The following is a 14835-nucleotide window of genomic DNA, read 5'->3' on the forward strand; positions in this document are numbered from 1 at the left end:
ACCCTCTTCCTGAACTCCTCCTTATGATCTGCCTAATTCACAGAATCAACATTGCAAATGATAGAAAAAATATTTATAATGTAAATAGACTTCCACTGCAGTCTGTCTTGGCCCTTGGTGAGGCAACATGGGATGTCGGTGCTTGTGGTGCCCTGGATAGTGTTATTCAAAAGACAATCATTTTGTATAGGCTGCGGCTAATGTATGTCATGTGGGATATTCTTCCTCTTAGGTGATGTATTTCAGTTCCCTCTTTCCTTATGTGGTACTCATTTGCTTCCTGGTCCGGGGTTTGCTCTTGAGGGGTGCAGTAGATGGAATCCTGCACATGTTCACTCCGAAGGTAAGCCCATCAACCATGCCATATGGTCTGAGGCCTTTAGAACAATCAAAGCAGATTTTTTCTCAACACTGTATTTGGTATAGATAACTGGGAAGAAATTTCATTATTAGCACCACATTAGTTGTGAAGACTGCTTGACATTATTTGTAGGTATCCCTTTGAAAGCATTAAATGGGAAAGGATTGGGGCCACACTCCATATATTTTATAGAAATAATGTGTGTGTACTCTTTGCAATGACATGAGATGCATGTATTTAGTACTCATGCACAGAGATGCCAGCCTCCAAGTGGGACTTGGGGATTCCGCGGAATTACAGCCCATCTCCAGACTACAGAGATCACTTCTCCTGGAGAAAATGGATGCTTTTGAGGATGGAATCTATGGCAGTGTACCGCACTGAGGTTCCTATCCTCTCCAGAATCCACTCCCAAATCTCCAGGAGTTTCCCAACATGGATCTGGTAATCCTTCCCCATCCTGTCGGTGTCCATGTAGGATCTGACAACCCTCGTGCACCTGTATCATATACATGCAGATTGTTATGTAACCAAGACGAGCAGCTCAGGAGTCTGTTTTGTATTAATGATAGCTATTTACAGTTAGTCACAAAGCATTTTGCAGAATCGTTGCTGTTCTGCCTTGCAGCCCAGCATTCTGACATTGTTCCAGGAGCTCTTGCTGGTTATTTGGCCTCCTTCCAAGGTGCAGATCCTAGCTATTAGCAGGCAACAGACTGTGGGTAGAATGGGTGGGGCAGCGGTCTGGATCTGGGGTGGGGCAGAGGACTAGGGGGCCTTCTTTAGATTACAAACTAAGGGGTCGCTATCTCAAGTGACTCTTCTCCATGTGATCCATGCTCAGTGCTGGGATTTTGATCAGTGTTGTTCGCTCCTTGTCCTCCATGGCTGCTCGAGGTGTCAGTCATGCCAGAGTTTTTCTGCTGAACAGATTTCATACAAATTCTCCTTTCTCTAATAACTGGCCTTTATTTTCCAGGATAGAGCTAACAGCCTTAGAAACACAATTGACAGGTGTGTGCACATGCCCACTTCAGTCTGATAAATATAGAAAACATTTTTTTCCTGCTGCTGTAAATTTGCTGGTCCCTTCCATCTTCAGCTATTTCCTTTCCGAATGTGCTCAGGTGATGTTTGTTTGCTGTACCCCAGTTATTTAAAAAGACAGTAAACCAAAGCATGCAAGTAAATTAAATCATGCAAAATGTCCATGTTTTGCATGATTCAAATGCCAGATCTCAGATTTTTACCGCAATCCCAAATATCCTGACTGTAGTACATTGTAAACACTCTCTCTCTGTCTCGCTCTCACTGTGTCTCTTTCTCTCCCTGTAAATAAGCTAAAAGATCTCCCAATTCACATGAATGAATAGATGAGTAGAAAACTGACTTTATACACATGCATATCAGTAGATCAAACACGTTGACATATGTTTATTTAAGATATCTGTTAGCCTCCTCTCAAAATATAAAATGTGTGGCAGTTCACCATTCTGTAGTGGAAATAATCAAGTTTTATGCAGGACCTATAATAATCAGAGGCATTATATCCCCTTAAATGGCAGTGCTGAAATTGACCTGCTTTTTCCATTGCAGCAGAACAGCAGCAATATGTATCAATCAATTAATTAGCTAGCTAATTAATTCTTCAAATAATGATGTAGATTATTCATATTGTGAAGCTGATGGAAGACATTCATCCTGATTAATTCTGAATAAGAAGTATTAAAGCATGAACCATAATCCTACTTGCTTTTATTGTAAATAGGCTGTTTTGCAACTGCACATCTGTCATTAGAAATACTTGGAGTGACATCACCATTTACAAATGGCATTTCCATCCAATTTGCCAGGATGCTAGCAGGCCAAAGGTTCAATGCTACATGTGATCAGCATGCACTTTGATAAGTCACTGGATGCATTTCTCACATTGAAAGGGGGATATGATACTTCGTATGCTGCTCAGTCAGAATTAGACCAGCTTAATATGTTAGTTCCCAAAAGGCAGTCAGAGGGTTTCTAATATCAAGTTTGACATATTCCATGAAGTGTATTTTGCAAGGCTGAAGACTTTAATCAGTAGGTTAAACACCTAAAGTTTTCTTGGTAATAAATGGGGCCTAATTCTGATTGGTGTCCTGAACTTGATGACTCAGGTTAGCCTAATCTTTGGATCTCAGAAGCTAAGCAGGGTCTTAGCACTTGGATGCGAGACCACCAAGGAACTCCTGGGTTGCTATGCAGAGGTAGGCAATGGCAAACCAGCTCTGTTTGTCTCTTGCATTAAAAACCCTACAGGGTTCAACAAAAGTTGGCTGTGATTTGACAGCATTTTCTACAACCAATTCTAATTGGTAGGGGAAAATCTGAATTGGTGAGTTTATTTTTCTAAACTTCCCGTTGAACAGTGTTTTCAAGCCCCCTCCCCCAGATGAGGCAAGAACCCTGCTTTCTTTAAAAAATGTTTTAAAGAGTGTTTTTAGGCTACCAGATTCAAAAGGTACACAGCCCTGGCTATGCAAGAATAAATTAGAATGTAATCAAGAATTAGGCATGCTCAATAAAATCTATAGGATTGAAATGAGTGATTAAGAGCTAGGATTTGATTTGCATTAATTTCATTGGGACCTAAATATTCCTAACAGCCTTTGGATTGTACCCATAGAGTCCTTGGTGATTCATGAGGAGAATGTATGTGCGCTCTTCAGCACATGCAAAAATAAACTGCACGCACAAGCAAGTATGTACTGTTCTTAGCTGCTAAGTAATATGTAGGACCTCAGATGCATACCAAGGTGAATGATGGATGACTTAGACTCCTTCTTGTGTCTCCTTACAGCTTGATAAGATGCTGGATCCCCTTGTGTGGCGAGAAGCAGCCACACAGGTCTTCTTTGCCCTAGGACTGGGCTTTGGTGGAGTTATTGCATTCTCCAGTTACAATAAACAGAACAATAACTGTCACTTTGATGCAATCCTTGTCTCCTTTATCAACTTCTTCACCTCAGTCTTAGCCACTCTGGTTGTCTTTGCTGTGCTGGGCTTCAAAGCCAACGTCATGAATGAGAAATGTGTGATTGAGTAAGTACCAATTCCAGTCCAAGAGGCTTCTCAAAAGGATATAGCTAAAGCAATGACATCTTTTCCAGTTTGGCTTTTTACTTTTTCAACCACAACACCAGGCACAACTGCTGAAGTTTTAGTATGGTTTGGAGTCTTAATTGCCTAAAGCTGTCATTTGCTTCTGGTCAGATTGCTTGATGGGTCTCTAGAATGTTCCATAGTTCAGAGAAAATATCTCTTTCCCTGTTTGTATTTGTAGAGGGTGCTATGGAGCTCTTCCTACATCAAGTGCTGAATGTTCACCTTCTTTATTTTGTGGGTAGAAGATGTCCTCCACATTGTGCCCAGAACATGGGAACAATAGTGGCCAAGAAATGACTGTATACTTACTTTTAGCTTCTTCTCCTTAGGAATGCTGAGAAGATTCTGGGTTATCTGAACCACAAAGTCCTGAGTCACGACCTTATCCCACCCCATGTGAACTTCTCCCATCTCACAGCCAAGGACTACACTGAGATGTACCATGTGATCAAGACTGTAAGGGAGGATCACTTCCAGGAGCTGGGCCTGGATCCCTGCCTACTGGAAGATGAGCTTAACAAGGTACAGGCTTGTTTTTCATAGTTTGTCAGGACCCAAAAAAACTACCTTAATCCAGCCTTAATCCAACCTTCACTGAATCCTGGGAGCCAACGCTGTGTTCAGAAAAAGCATATGGTACAGTCATCCTGAAGATGTACCATGTCAGTTCAGTTCAGACCTTTATGTCAATTTGAAGGTGGAGGTTCACAAGACAGAGTGATCCGCAGTGTTTTAAAAACTCTTCTTTGCATATAGAAAACTAGCAGATCAGGGAGAAGGTCAGGTTAAAGTTTTTCTGGAAGCTGCTTAAGTAAATATCAATACTTCAGTGGTTGCCATGTGGTGGCAAAACCTTGACAATAGCTTACTAAAACAAATAGCAAGCAATTTAAGAGTATTATTTCTTGCAGAATTGATACACTGGGCATCCAAAAAAACAGCATTATATAAATATTGCAACATTATTCACATAAATAAGGAATGGCACAAAAAGTACATGAAGATCAGTGTTCCCTCTAAGCTAAGTTAGCGTGAACTAGTTCACAGATTTTTAGCCTCCAGCTCACACATTTTTGTCTTAGCTCAGGAAGGATGATCCCAGAGTACACTAATTTATGCAGTAGTTTACAACTTTTATGCCAGTAGCTCACAAAGTGGAATTTTTGCTCACAAGACTCTGCAGCTAGAAGGAACATTGATGAAGATGTAACTGAAGAAAAATTAGATCCACACCAGGAAGAAGACCATAGATTTATATCCCACCCTTCTCTCTGAACCAGAGTCTCTGAGCGACTCACAATCGCCTTTATCTTCTTCCCCCACAACAGAAACTCTACAAGGTGGGTGGGGCTGAGAGAACTCTCCCAGAAGCTGCCCTTTCAAGGATCTCTTTACCCCAAATTTATGGGTAAGGGTATATAAACAGAAATTCTGTAATGTTTAATCTCCTAAAATTAATTTTGAATCATATTCCCAGCAATCTGAATCAAATTCCAGTAGATAATGATTTCCAGGAGTCAATAATGTATGTTCCCAAGCAGGTGCTCTCAACCAGGAAAGAATGTTAAAAAACAAAAAAACAAAAACAAAGTCTCTTCTAAAATGGAATCTATAGAACAAGAAACTTATGTCTTTTCCTCACTGGAATTTACTTTCCTGAGTGGACTCTTTTCTTGAAAACTAGGAGAAAGGACCAAAGGGTTCACTGAAGAGACATTTCTGGTGGTGTATTGCGCAAACTGCCTAGATTATTCTGACTGCCCTTGGATTCTTCATCATCATTCACAGAAACTTGAGAGGCTGTAAGATTTACCTGAAGATGTAAATTTTTCTGGGCTAAATAAAGATTTGATGCTGAATTTGTTTAGCTGTGCCTTTTGACAACCTGCAGTCAAGCAGGGAATTTCCATGCTTGTTTTGGAGAGAATATTACTGTAAAAATGCCAAATTGAAGTAAGTATCAGTTTGCTAAAAAGACTATCCTAAAATGTCAGTCATCCAGTAACCACAAATTGGACAATAACAAGATATAAAATCAGTATTTAAAGCTCAGTTGTGTGACCCCAAATGTTCTGGGCATTCATGACTGTCCCTTAAGGGAAGAACAAGAAATTGGACTCCCTCCCACAGTGAACAATCTGCACAGTGACAGATTGCTATAGACAAAAAGGGTGAGGATGCCAGGAAACAAGCCTTCCTCATTCAAGAGAACAAGTTATGGTAACCAAGAGACTCTGTTTCTCCAGTTACTGACCTTAGTAACACAATGGAATGGTGCTACTGCAGAGGTACCAAGTATGCACCATACAGACAGTGCTCTTTGGCACTGCCCTTCGCCAGCCATTTTAGCAGCTGTTGAAGTAGCCCAGCTAAAACTGGTAGAACACTACCCAGGTGGTAGGGCTGCTAACCTCCAGGTGCAGCCTGGAGATCTTCTGGAATTACAACTGGTCTTCAGGTGACGGAGATAAAGTCCTCTGGAGAAAATGGATGTTTTGGAGAGTGAATTTTATGGCATTATACCTCACTGAGATCCATCCAAAATCCCTCCCTTCCCAGGCTCTACCCCCAAATCTCCAAGAATGTCCAGACCTGGAACTGGCAATCACTTGATCTCTCACAGCAAAGCATTTGCTCCCAAGTGCTCACCAGTTTACTTTAGAATTCCTGGGGGCGGGGGTGGTACTCTTCTTCATTATTAATGTAACTTTATTAGATTTTTTTTACAAAATTTATATCCCACCTTTCTGTCCTCACAAGGACCATCAAGGCAGCTAACAAATTTAAACATACATAATAGTCATATTTTAAAATAACTTAAAGCAATTAAAAACAGAGCTATACTTCATATAAAGACATCAAAACAAACATAAACATTGCTCAGGAAGATGTTGCAATATCAACAACCATGGAGTTTGTTATATTGTGTCAACATGTCTGTAAAATATATATATATATATATATATATATATATATATATATATATAAAATTCTCTGATATAATTTCACTGTTTTTATCATGTTTTGTTCATTGGTTATTTTAATAAGGTATCTTCAGAATCATATTGTAATATTTTTCTCCCTTTTTGTTGTTATTGGTAACGTGAGCCATTCATACATATGCAGTTCTTCATGTGTGCCATGGACTGTCACCATATCATTAGGGTTTGTAGAATCTTTCGGGTTCAAGTGCCGTGTTCTACTGGAGAAAGTTTTCCTTCCAGACGTTTCGTTCTCAGCTGCGGAGAACATCCTCAGTGGCGTTGCAGCCGGAGCAGGCGCTCAGACCTTCTTGGCTGCTGTGCATTGAGTGGGGCCAGGGCTGCTGGAGAGCTGCTATTTCTAGGCTGGAGGGGGTGTGATGAAAGGGCAATTGTTTTGTGGATGTGCCCATTGTTTGGTGGGGCTTCCTGGAAGGGTAGTGATAAGGAAACTGGCTGTTGAATGTGACCATTGTTCTGTGTTAATTGCTGGGAAGGTTGGAAGGGGTTTGAAGATAAGGAAACCCCTTCCAACCTTCCCAGCAATTAACACAGAACAATGGTCACATTCAACAGCCAGTTTCCTTATCACTACCCTTCCAGGAAGCCCCACCAAACAATGGGCACATCCACAAAACAATTGCCCTTTCATCACACCCCCTCCAGCCTAGAAATAGCAGCTCTCCAGCAGCCCTGGCCCCACTCAATGCACAGCAGCCAAGAAGGTCTGAGTGCCTGCTCCGGCTGCAAGGCCACTGAGGATGTTCTCCGCAGCTGAGAACGAAACGTCTGGAAGGAAAACTTTCTCCAGTAGAACACGGCACTTGAACCCGAAAGATTCTACAAACCCTAATGATGTTACCAGCCGTGAAAACCTGAATTCTTTGATGTCACCATATCACTTCCTTTATTGGTATTTATAGTGTGTGATGAAAACTATCCAATCTACAGATTGGGTTTCTGTGCATAAGTGGCTAACTTGGTAGCAATACCTTCTGCATGCACAATTTAAAACAGCATCCATATAACAACTGTAATGTGTAAACTGATGCCTAGGTCCTGAGAATGAGAGCAATGATAATTCACTGAACTCCTAAAATACCGCAAACTTTTAAATTCACCTCTAGAATGACAGTGTGGGCTGTTTCAGATATACCCAAAATCTATACCCAAAATTTTACTGTGGGTGAGGGGGTGATGATGATGATATTGGATTTATATCCTGCTCTCCACTCCGAAGAGTCTAAGAGCGGCTCACAATCTTTTATATCTTCTCCCCCCACAACACACACCCTGTGAGGTGGGTGGGGCTGAGAGGGCTCTCACAGCAGCTGCCCTTTCAAGGACAACTCCTGCGAGAGCTATGGCTGACCTAAGGCCATTCCAGCAGGTGCAAGTGGAGGAGTGGGGAATCGAACCCGGTTCTCCCAGATAAGAGTCCACAGACTTAACCACTACACCAAACTGGCTCTCAAACTGGGGGCAAGTTTCCTATTTCCTATTATTATTATTTGAAAGGATAACATCAAACTAAAACATGTTTCATACATTTGTTCAGACTTAGAAATTCTTTGTTTCCATGACTTTTGTACAAAGATCATTTCCAAAATTGTCTCTTAGGGTGCTCCCAGATGATGCTGTTTTCCCAGTTATTTCACAACGGGTACCATTGTGAAATAACATCGCAATGACCTGAGGGAAAGTCAATATGAAGCCACAGCACAGTTGGGGACTTTTGATTCAATCTTTGATAGGTTTGCACAGTGGTCTTGTGCCTTGGAGGTAGAATGGTATTTTGTATCATAGTCTTCCTCTGAAATGAATTTAAAAGCCCCCTTTCTCACTTCTTGTAACACTGTGGCAATAATCAGAGATGCTGATGTAGCCTAAGAAGTCTTCTGATTTACATCATGTATTTATACGCTATCCTGGATCCAGTGATGCACAAGGGAGAACATAAACAGACTTTGTGCCATTCTACCTGTGCTAGATCTTGTAGAGTACCTAGTGCTCTCCTTCTCACTATCTTATAGTGCCCAAAAATTGCTTGCCCCAAATCTTGTGCAAGCAGGGATATGGTTCAGGATACATTTTTAACTTGTTGCAACTGGCTAGCATGAGGTTTTTACTGCTTGCATAAGAACCCTGATGCATGCAGAAAATTTCCAGTGGATCCAAGCCATTGTGTCTTTGGGGATATGTGCAAGAAATTGTACCTTTGCATCATGGGGAAGCTGCTGCTGCTCTCCTCCTTCCCTCCCTCCAGCTGTGGGGAAGCTGCTACCACTGCCCTCCTCTCTCCACACACTATGGACAAGCTGACTCCACTCACATTGCCCTCACTGCAAATGTGGTGTGGCAAGTTGCAATGTCTTCCAACAGGGGCAGATTGGGAAGTGAAGTGGGAGGGCGGGAACAACCAGAGCCCCCACTGGCTTGATGCAGCATACCCAATACTGTGGGCAGGCAGATGTGAAAGGGCTGTTTTTTTATACCCCTCCACATGACACCCTGGGTGATCACCTAGGTGCACCAGATGGACAGGCCTTTCTGGTCCTATTTACCTTATGGGAGTACCATGAAATCACTCTACTGCTGTAGTGTAGCACCATCATCAGTATACTTCGGTAGTTACTCAGGCATCTTTTCATGATTGCAGTAATATCTTGGAAGTTTATCATTGAAGATGTTTCTGCCTGGCACTTAATCAGCTCTTTTTGAGTGGTCTTTGACTTTGGACTATTTATCTTGCTAGCACATTTCAAGCATTCTGAATAGTAAGGTCAATAATGGGTAAATATGACATGGGTTTTTGAGGTTAGTAGGGAAAAAACCTCCAGAGTCACCTCACTGAGCAGAGACTTCTGCTAGTAGTGACATGTATTAAATAGTGTCTTTGATTCCCATAATGACTGAAGGACCTGGATATGTGAAGAGTGGAAAAATACAAAGAGTGACAAATGTGCAAGGATGTATAAAGTTATTAATGGTGTTGCATCTGAGGCATAATGCATATTCCAGTCTATATATGATCCTGCTCCAGAAAACTGTACCTAACCACAGTTTATCAGAGTATGTCCATGTTTCAAGATAGTCGCTTTTGCAGTAATTCTATGTGATGATTTACATGCAATGTACTTATTTTCCCAACACTTATCCATGTAAGAACATTAAAACTTCTGTAATTTTTTTGTCTCTGACAGTTCAATGCATTTACAGATGGAAAATTAAGTATGTCAATACATGCATGTGCATCTGCTTCTATAATAGTCTGTTCTGCAAAGAGTAACGACAATCTTGTTTTGGCTGTGTTTAGTCAGTTCAGGGAACTGGCCTTGCATTCATAGCTTTCACTGAAGCAATGACCCACTTCCCAGCTTCTCCTTTCTGGTCAGTGATGTTCTTCCTGATGCTGATAAATCTGGGTTTGGGGAGCATGATTGGGACAATGGCTGGCATCACCACACCCATCATTGACACTTTCAAAGTGCGCAAGGAAGCATTAACAGGTAAGTTTCTGTTGGAAAACTATTGACAGATCTGCTGTGTGCATAGCAGAGATCTTGCCCGTCATTTGCAAGATTTGGTGCTTTGATATGATGTATCACATTGTATCAACATATTATTCAAAAAAGTGGTGGGCTGAAATATGTTGCAGTGTCAAAAGAAATAGTAGAGTGATTTGGTATTCAAGGGAAGAATTTATTCCCTGGTCTATCTATCCACTGGAGAAATGTCAAAGGAAGGATGAGGAATCTCTTTCTGGTACTGTCCGCATTTGGAATCTCAGTCATTGTGATAACGAGGGCCAGTTAGAGATATTATATTTTTTGAAGTGATGGATATAGAGTCAATTCACAAAACCTATCTATAGTGATTGTATGTATAAGGGGATCTAGGCTGAATTTGGTATATACCCAAGAAACATGGGTCCTAGTTAGTTTTGTGCAGATAGTGATAAATTTGGTGTGTCTTTAAAAGAGCTTAGCTTCACAATCTGAGTGACAATGTAGAAAAAGGATGGGTTTTTTGGGGGGTTGGCTTTGAATAAGAGGTGCTGGCACCAGTAGCTAAGATAGTCACGGGCCAACTTTATTTATTTTACTGCAAGATAAGAAGTGTGGGCAATAGATGGAATCAGAAAATTCTTTTTTTGTGCATCCCTTTTTTCTAGGTAATGCCACCCTGGCATTGAGCCCTGAGCTTTCAGTCTGTATATTGCCCAAGTTCTTCCTTGCCAAACATTTAGGAGTGCTCAAGGGAGGTGTGCCATGTCCTTTCTTCCTAGCCATGAGATCTTGGGGTCAAGGATAATAGCACCTCTTATTGACAGCATCACCTAGAGCCTTCAGGAGAAGGTGCTTGATCTGAGGCCTTGGAATCCATGGGTTCTGGAGGGGAGGGGGTCTGGTGGGATTAGCTTCCTTTGAGCCCCATTATCTTTACCCAGGATTGCCATTTGTTCCCCCTGCTCCTTGTCTGCTGAGTCTGTTTCCGCATTTGAGTCCAGCCCAGGAGGAGTCATGACAGCGACCATGTAAGATAGTCAGAGCTTATCACTGATGTGGGCCTTGCTGACCTAAAGTCTTTTTTACCTATCTATTTAGAGTGTTCCATTTTGTCAGAATTGTTATAATGTGTCTCTGATTCCCATCCTCAGTCATCACAACCAGTTCATATATATGAGGATTATGTCGGGCTTCTTTGATACATTACTTCTGTATTATATAATCTATGGGTTGAATCTAATGTCTCCCTCCTGCTAAGATAAAACATCATAGAAGTAGGCTTTCCACCTAGCAGACGGGAGTCATTAGAGCCAACTCTATGTTACACACTCATGCTTTAATGGTAATCTTCTGTTCTTTGCAGTTGGCTGCTGCATCTTTGCTTTCTTTGTGGGGCTGATCTTTGTGCAGCGTTCTGGCAACTACTTTGTCATGATGTTTGATGATTACTCTGCTACATTGCCGCTCACAGTTGTGGTTATCCTGGAGAACATTGCTGTGGCTTGGATTTATGGTACCAAGAAGTAAGACTTTTTTCAAAGTGACTCAAGAGAGTTTAGGTAGCAATACTCTTTGTTTCCTTAATGGCCTGGCTCAGTTCCTAAACTTTCACCTTGTAACACTACCTCTACAAGCACTAAGTATGTAAAGGCCTTTATTGCTTTTGAAGCTTTCAACCTCTGGGTATTTCTTTGGACTGCTGGCTCTACCAGAATTCTTGATAGAAAAGCCATTCAGAAAAGAGCAAGGAATCAGGTTTTTGTGCTTCATCAGTTGTTTTTGCTTCATTTTTCTTCATAGATTCATGCAAGAATTAACAGAAATGCTGGGTTTTCGGCCTTACCGATTTTATTTCTACACATGGAAATATGTCTCTCCTATTTGCATGGCTGGCTTAATGACAGCCAGCATCATTCAGTTAGGACTTCATCCACCAGGTTATAGTGCTTGGATCAGAGAAGAGGTAAGTTGATGAATAAGTGATGACAAATCTACATCCAGCCCATGTGATCTGGACCATTCCACATATTTACTGAACATGAGTTCTATGCCAGTGTACCATAAAATTGTAAGATCCTTACTGCAAACTGTTTGGATTTCTGTCTCTTCAACTGGAAATAAGAGCAAGATGCTATCTTTCTGAAGCAGCTGCTGGTTACCCAGGCTTTCTTGATTTAATAGGAAGGAGTCCTGGATTAGATCTGGTGATTGAGGGTGTGGAATCTTAGCACAAGAATCCACTGTAATTTTTTTTTCTCCAGGACATTATTGTCCTAGTTGTACATCCTTGTGAAACTGTTATTGCTGCTGCTGCCTGTTCCTCTCCTTCTCCTTATTCTTAAAAGCCACCACCTACAAGAGCACCATGTCCAGCATATCACATTATTCTTGAGAGATTAATACTATGCTAGGTGTTTCAGTATGAGTGTGCAAAAGAAAAAAAGGAAGGAGATTTCTCTTAATGTATTAAATTACAGAATTTAATGGCAAAAGTTCTTGTAATTGATTAAATTGATTAAAATTATCTGTATAGTGCATGCTGGTCCTTCCCTAGATGGAGAGCAGTAACCAGTATTTGCTTGCCTTGATGCCAGAATAATTATTAACCTTATTCCCTAGAGTTATATTTGCAGTGAGACTGACAGATGCTGGTTATATTTTTCTTCCAGGCTGCTGAGAAATTTCTCTATTATCCACCATGGGCTATGGCCATCCTTATCTCACTGGTCATTCTGGCCACCCTTCCTCTTCTTGTTGTCTTCATCCTACGGCAATTCCATCTGGTATCAGATGGCTCCAATGCTCTGTCAGTAACATATAAGAAGGGGCGTATGATGAAGGATATCTCCAACTTAGATGACAATGATGAGACACGTTTCATCTTGAGCAAAGTACCCAGTGAGACTCCTTCTCCAATGCCTACACATCGTTCCTACTTGGGCCCAGGAAGTACATCCCCTCTGGAAATGAGCACCGTTGCCAATGGACGCTATAGCAGTGATTACCTTATGGCTACCACCCCTGAATCTGAACTGTGATAGTCAACAAATATCCCGCTCTGTTTCCTGGGCAAAGGAGAGGAGGTTCTAGAGAAGGAATCATTGCTTTAGATACCTTTCCAGAATTTACAGGAGTCAGGGCCAGATGATGACAGCGGAGTGCAAAAGTGGAATAGGCCTTCCCCTGGCAAGCTCCAGCCAAAATTGTGGCATCCTCCTCAGCAAATACTATTACTGCTATTACTATTGCTGCTGCTATTACTACTATTATTACTACCAATAATAATAAATAATAAGACATTGCAATAAATTTTATGAGCATAAGGAAAATTTAACCAATTGGTACTGAAAAACACAAGAACACTCATGCAATCAGAAGATGGACAAAGGAGACAAAATCAGGCAACAGCTAAAAGAAAGGGTTCAGGTTTCCTGGAGCCCTCTCCTTGCCCATTCCTTTCATCTCACTGGGAGAAGAGATTGCCTCAGCACATTGAACTACCTAACACCACTGTTCATAGCACAACAAAGCTTAATTTCTTGATATGGAGTCTACCAGCCCACCAGTGGTTTTATGTGTTCATAATGATCCAGTTCCTTGGTGAATACATTGTACAAGTCTGGGCCAAGATATATTTTATGTGAACAACACATTACAATGTTTGGCAATGGCATCATGTGATATCTGCCTCATCATTGCTTCTGTTGGATCAAAAACTGTAAGCACTGAGGGGATCTTGTTTCAGTGGAGTTTGCATCGGAGGGATCACTAATGTTACTCACAGTGTTTCCCTACCAAAAGTTGGTTCATGTAGTGGTGCAAACTTCTGTATGTGCACATGTGCCATGTGTGTAGGCTAGAATCAAAACTCTAGCATTGATGTAACTTTATAGACGATTTGTGGAGGTTTTTTTGTATTTTTGTGTATTTTAGGTGTGTATATGTGTATCTGCAAGATCCCCATGGCACAGAGTGGTAAAGCTGCAGTACTGCAGTCTGAACTCTCTGCTCACGACCTGAGTTGGATCCCAGTGGAGGCTGGTTTCAGGTAGCCAGCTCAGGTTGACTCAGCCTTCCATCCTTCCGAGGTTGGTGAAATGAGTACCCAGCTTTCGGGGGGGGGGGGGAAATGTAGATGACTGGGGAAGGCAATGGCAAACCACCCCATAAAAAGTCTGCCGTGAAAACGTTGGGAAAGCAATGTCACCCCAGAGTCGGAAACGACTGGTGCTTGCACAGGGGACTACCTTTACCTTTTTTAAAATGTGTATCAGCACCTGGAAGTCATATCGACCTCTGGTGACTGACTTCTACTGGGGGCCTGGAGGATATTCAGAGAGGTGGTTGAAAGCCTTCCTCTGTCCTCCTGACTGCGTATTTCAAGAACAGTCTCCCATCCAAGTACTAACCACAGTCAACCCTGCTTAGCTTCCAAGATCTAGCCTATCCAGGTCAGGACAACTTTCTTGAATTTATGATGTCACTCCTGACATCATCTGCATAGTTCTGACCCAGGTTTGACAGTATATATTTTCTCAATGAAAATTCTTTGAGTAGTAGCTATTCTGTACAGACCCACAGAGGGCATGCTAGGGGCTTCTCACATTATCAGGTTTTGAGGTATTAAAAGCACATTAAAAATTACTAATGCACAGACTGCACAGTGTCTTTCAAGTGAGCACTAGTACTTTGAAATATCACATTTTCTGCACAAAATGGAAAGAAAATGTAATACTTCCTCCAGATAGCAACTTACCTGGTGGAATACTGTTATGCACACAGCACAGTCATGTGTTGACCAACCTGATGACGTTATTAATGGATAGTGACACAGCTCCAG

At 41.5% G+C, this 14835-nt stretch overlaps 1 protein-coding gene across 1 annotated transcript in view; it reads left to right on the forward strand.

Annotated features, from left to right (window-relative positions):
- Window positions 1-13304, forward strand: part of SLC6A17 (solute carrier family 6 member 17) — a 56437-nt gene extending 43133 nt beyond the window's left edge. The window contains exons 5-11 of the mRNA XM_060231617.1: window positions 233-343; window positions 3201-3442; window positions 3835-4027; window positions 9803-9995; window positions 11359-11518; window positions 11796-11958; window positions 12665-13304. Of these exons, the coding sequence (XP_060087600.1) occupies window positions 233-343; window positions 3201-3442; window positions 3835-4027; window positions 9803-9995; window positions 11359-11518; window positions 11796-11958; window positions 12665-13033 (1431 nt within the window). The 3' untranslated portion in view covers window positions 13034-13304. The remainder of the gene's footprint in view (window positions 1-232; window positions 344-3200; window positions 3443-3834; window positions 4028-9802; window positions 9996-11358; window positions 11519-11795; window positions 11959-12664) is intronic.
- The last annotated feature ends 1531 nt before the right edge of the window (window positions 13305-14835 follow it).

The sequence above is a fragment of the Heteronotia binoei genome, chromosome 2 (assembly GCF_032191835.1).
Source record: "Heteronotia binoei isolate CCM8104 ecotype False Entrance Well chromosome 2, APGP_CSIRO_Hbin_v1, whole genome shotgun sequence".
NCBI lineage: Eukaryota > Metazoa > Chordata > Lepidosauria > Squamata > Gekkonidae > Heteronotia > Heteronotia binoei.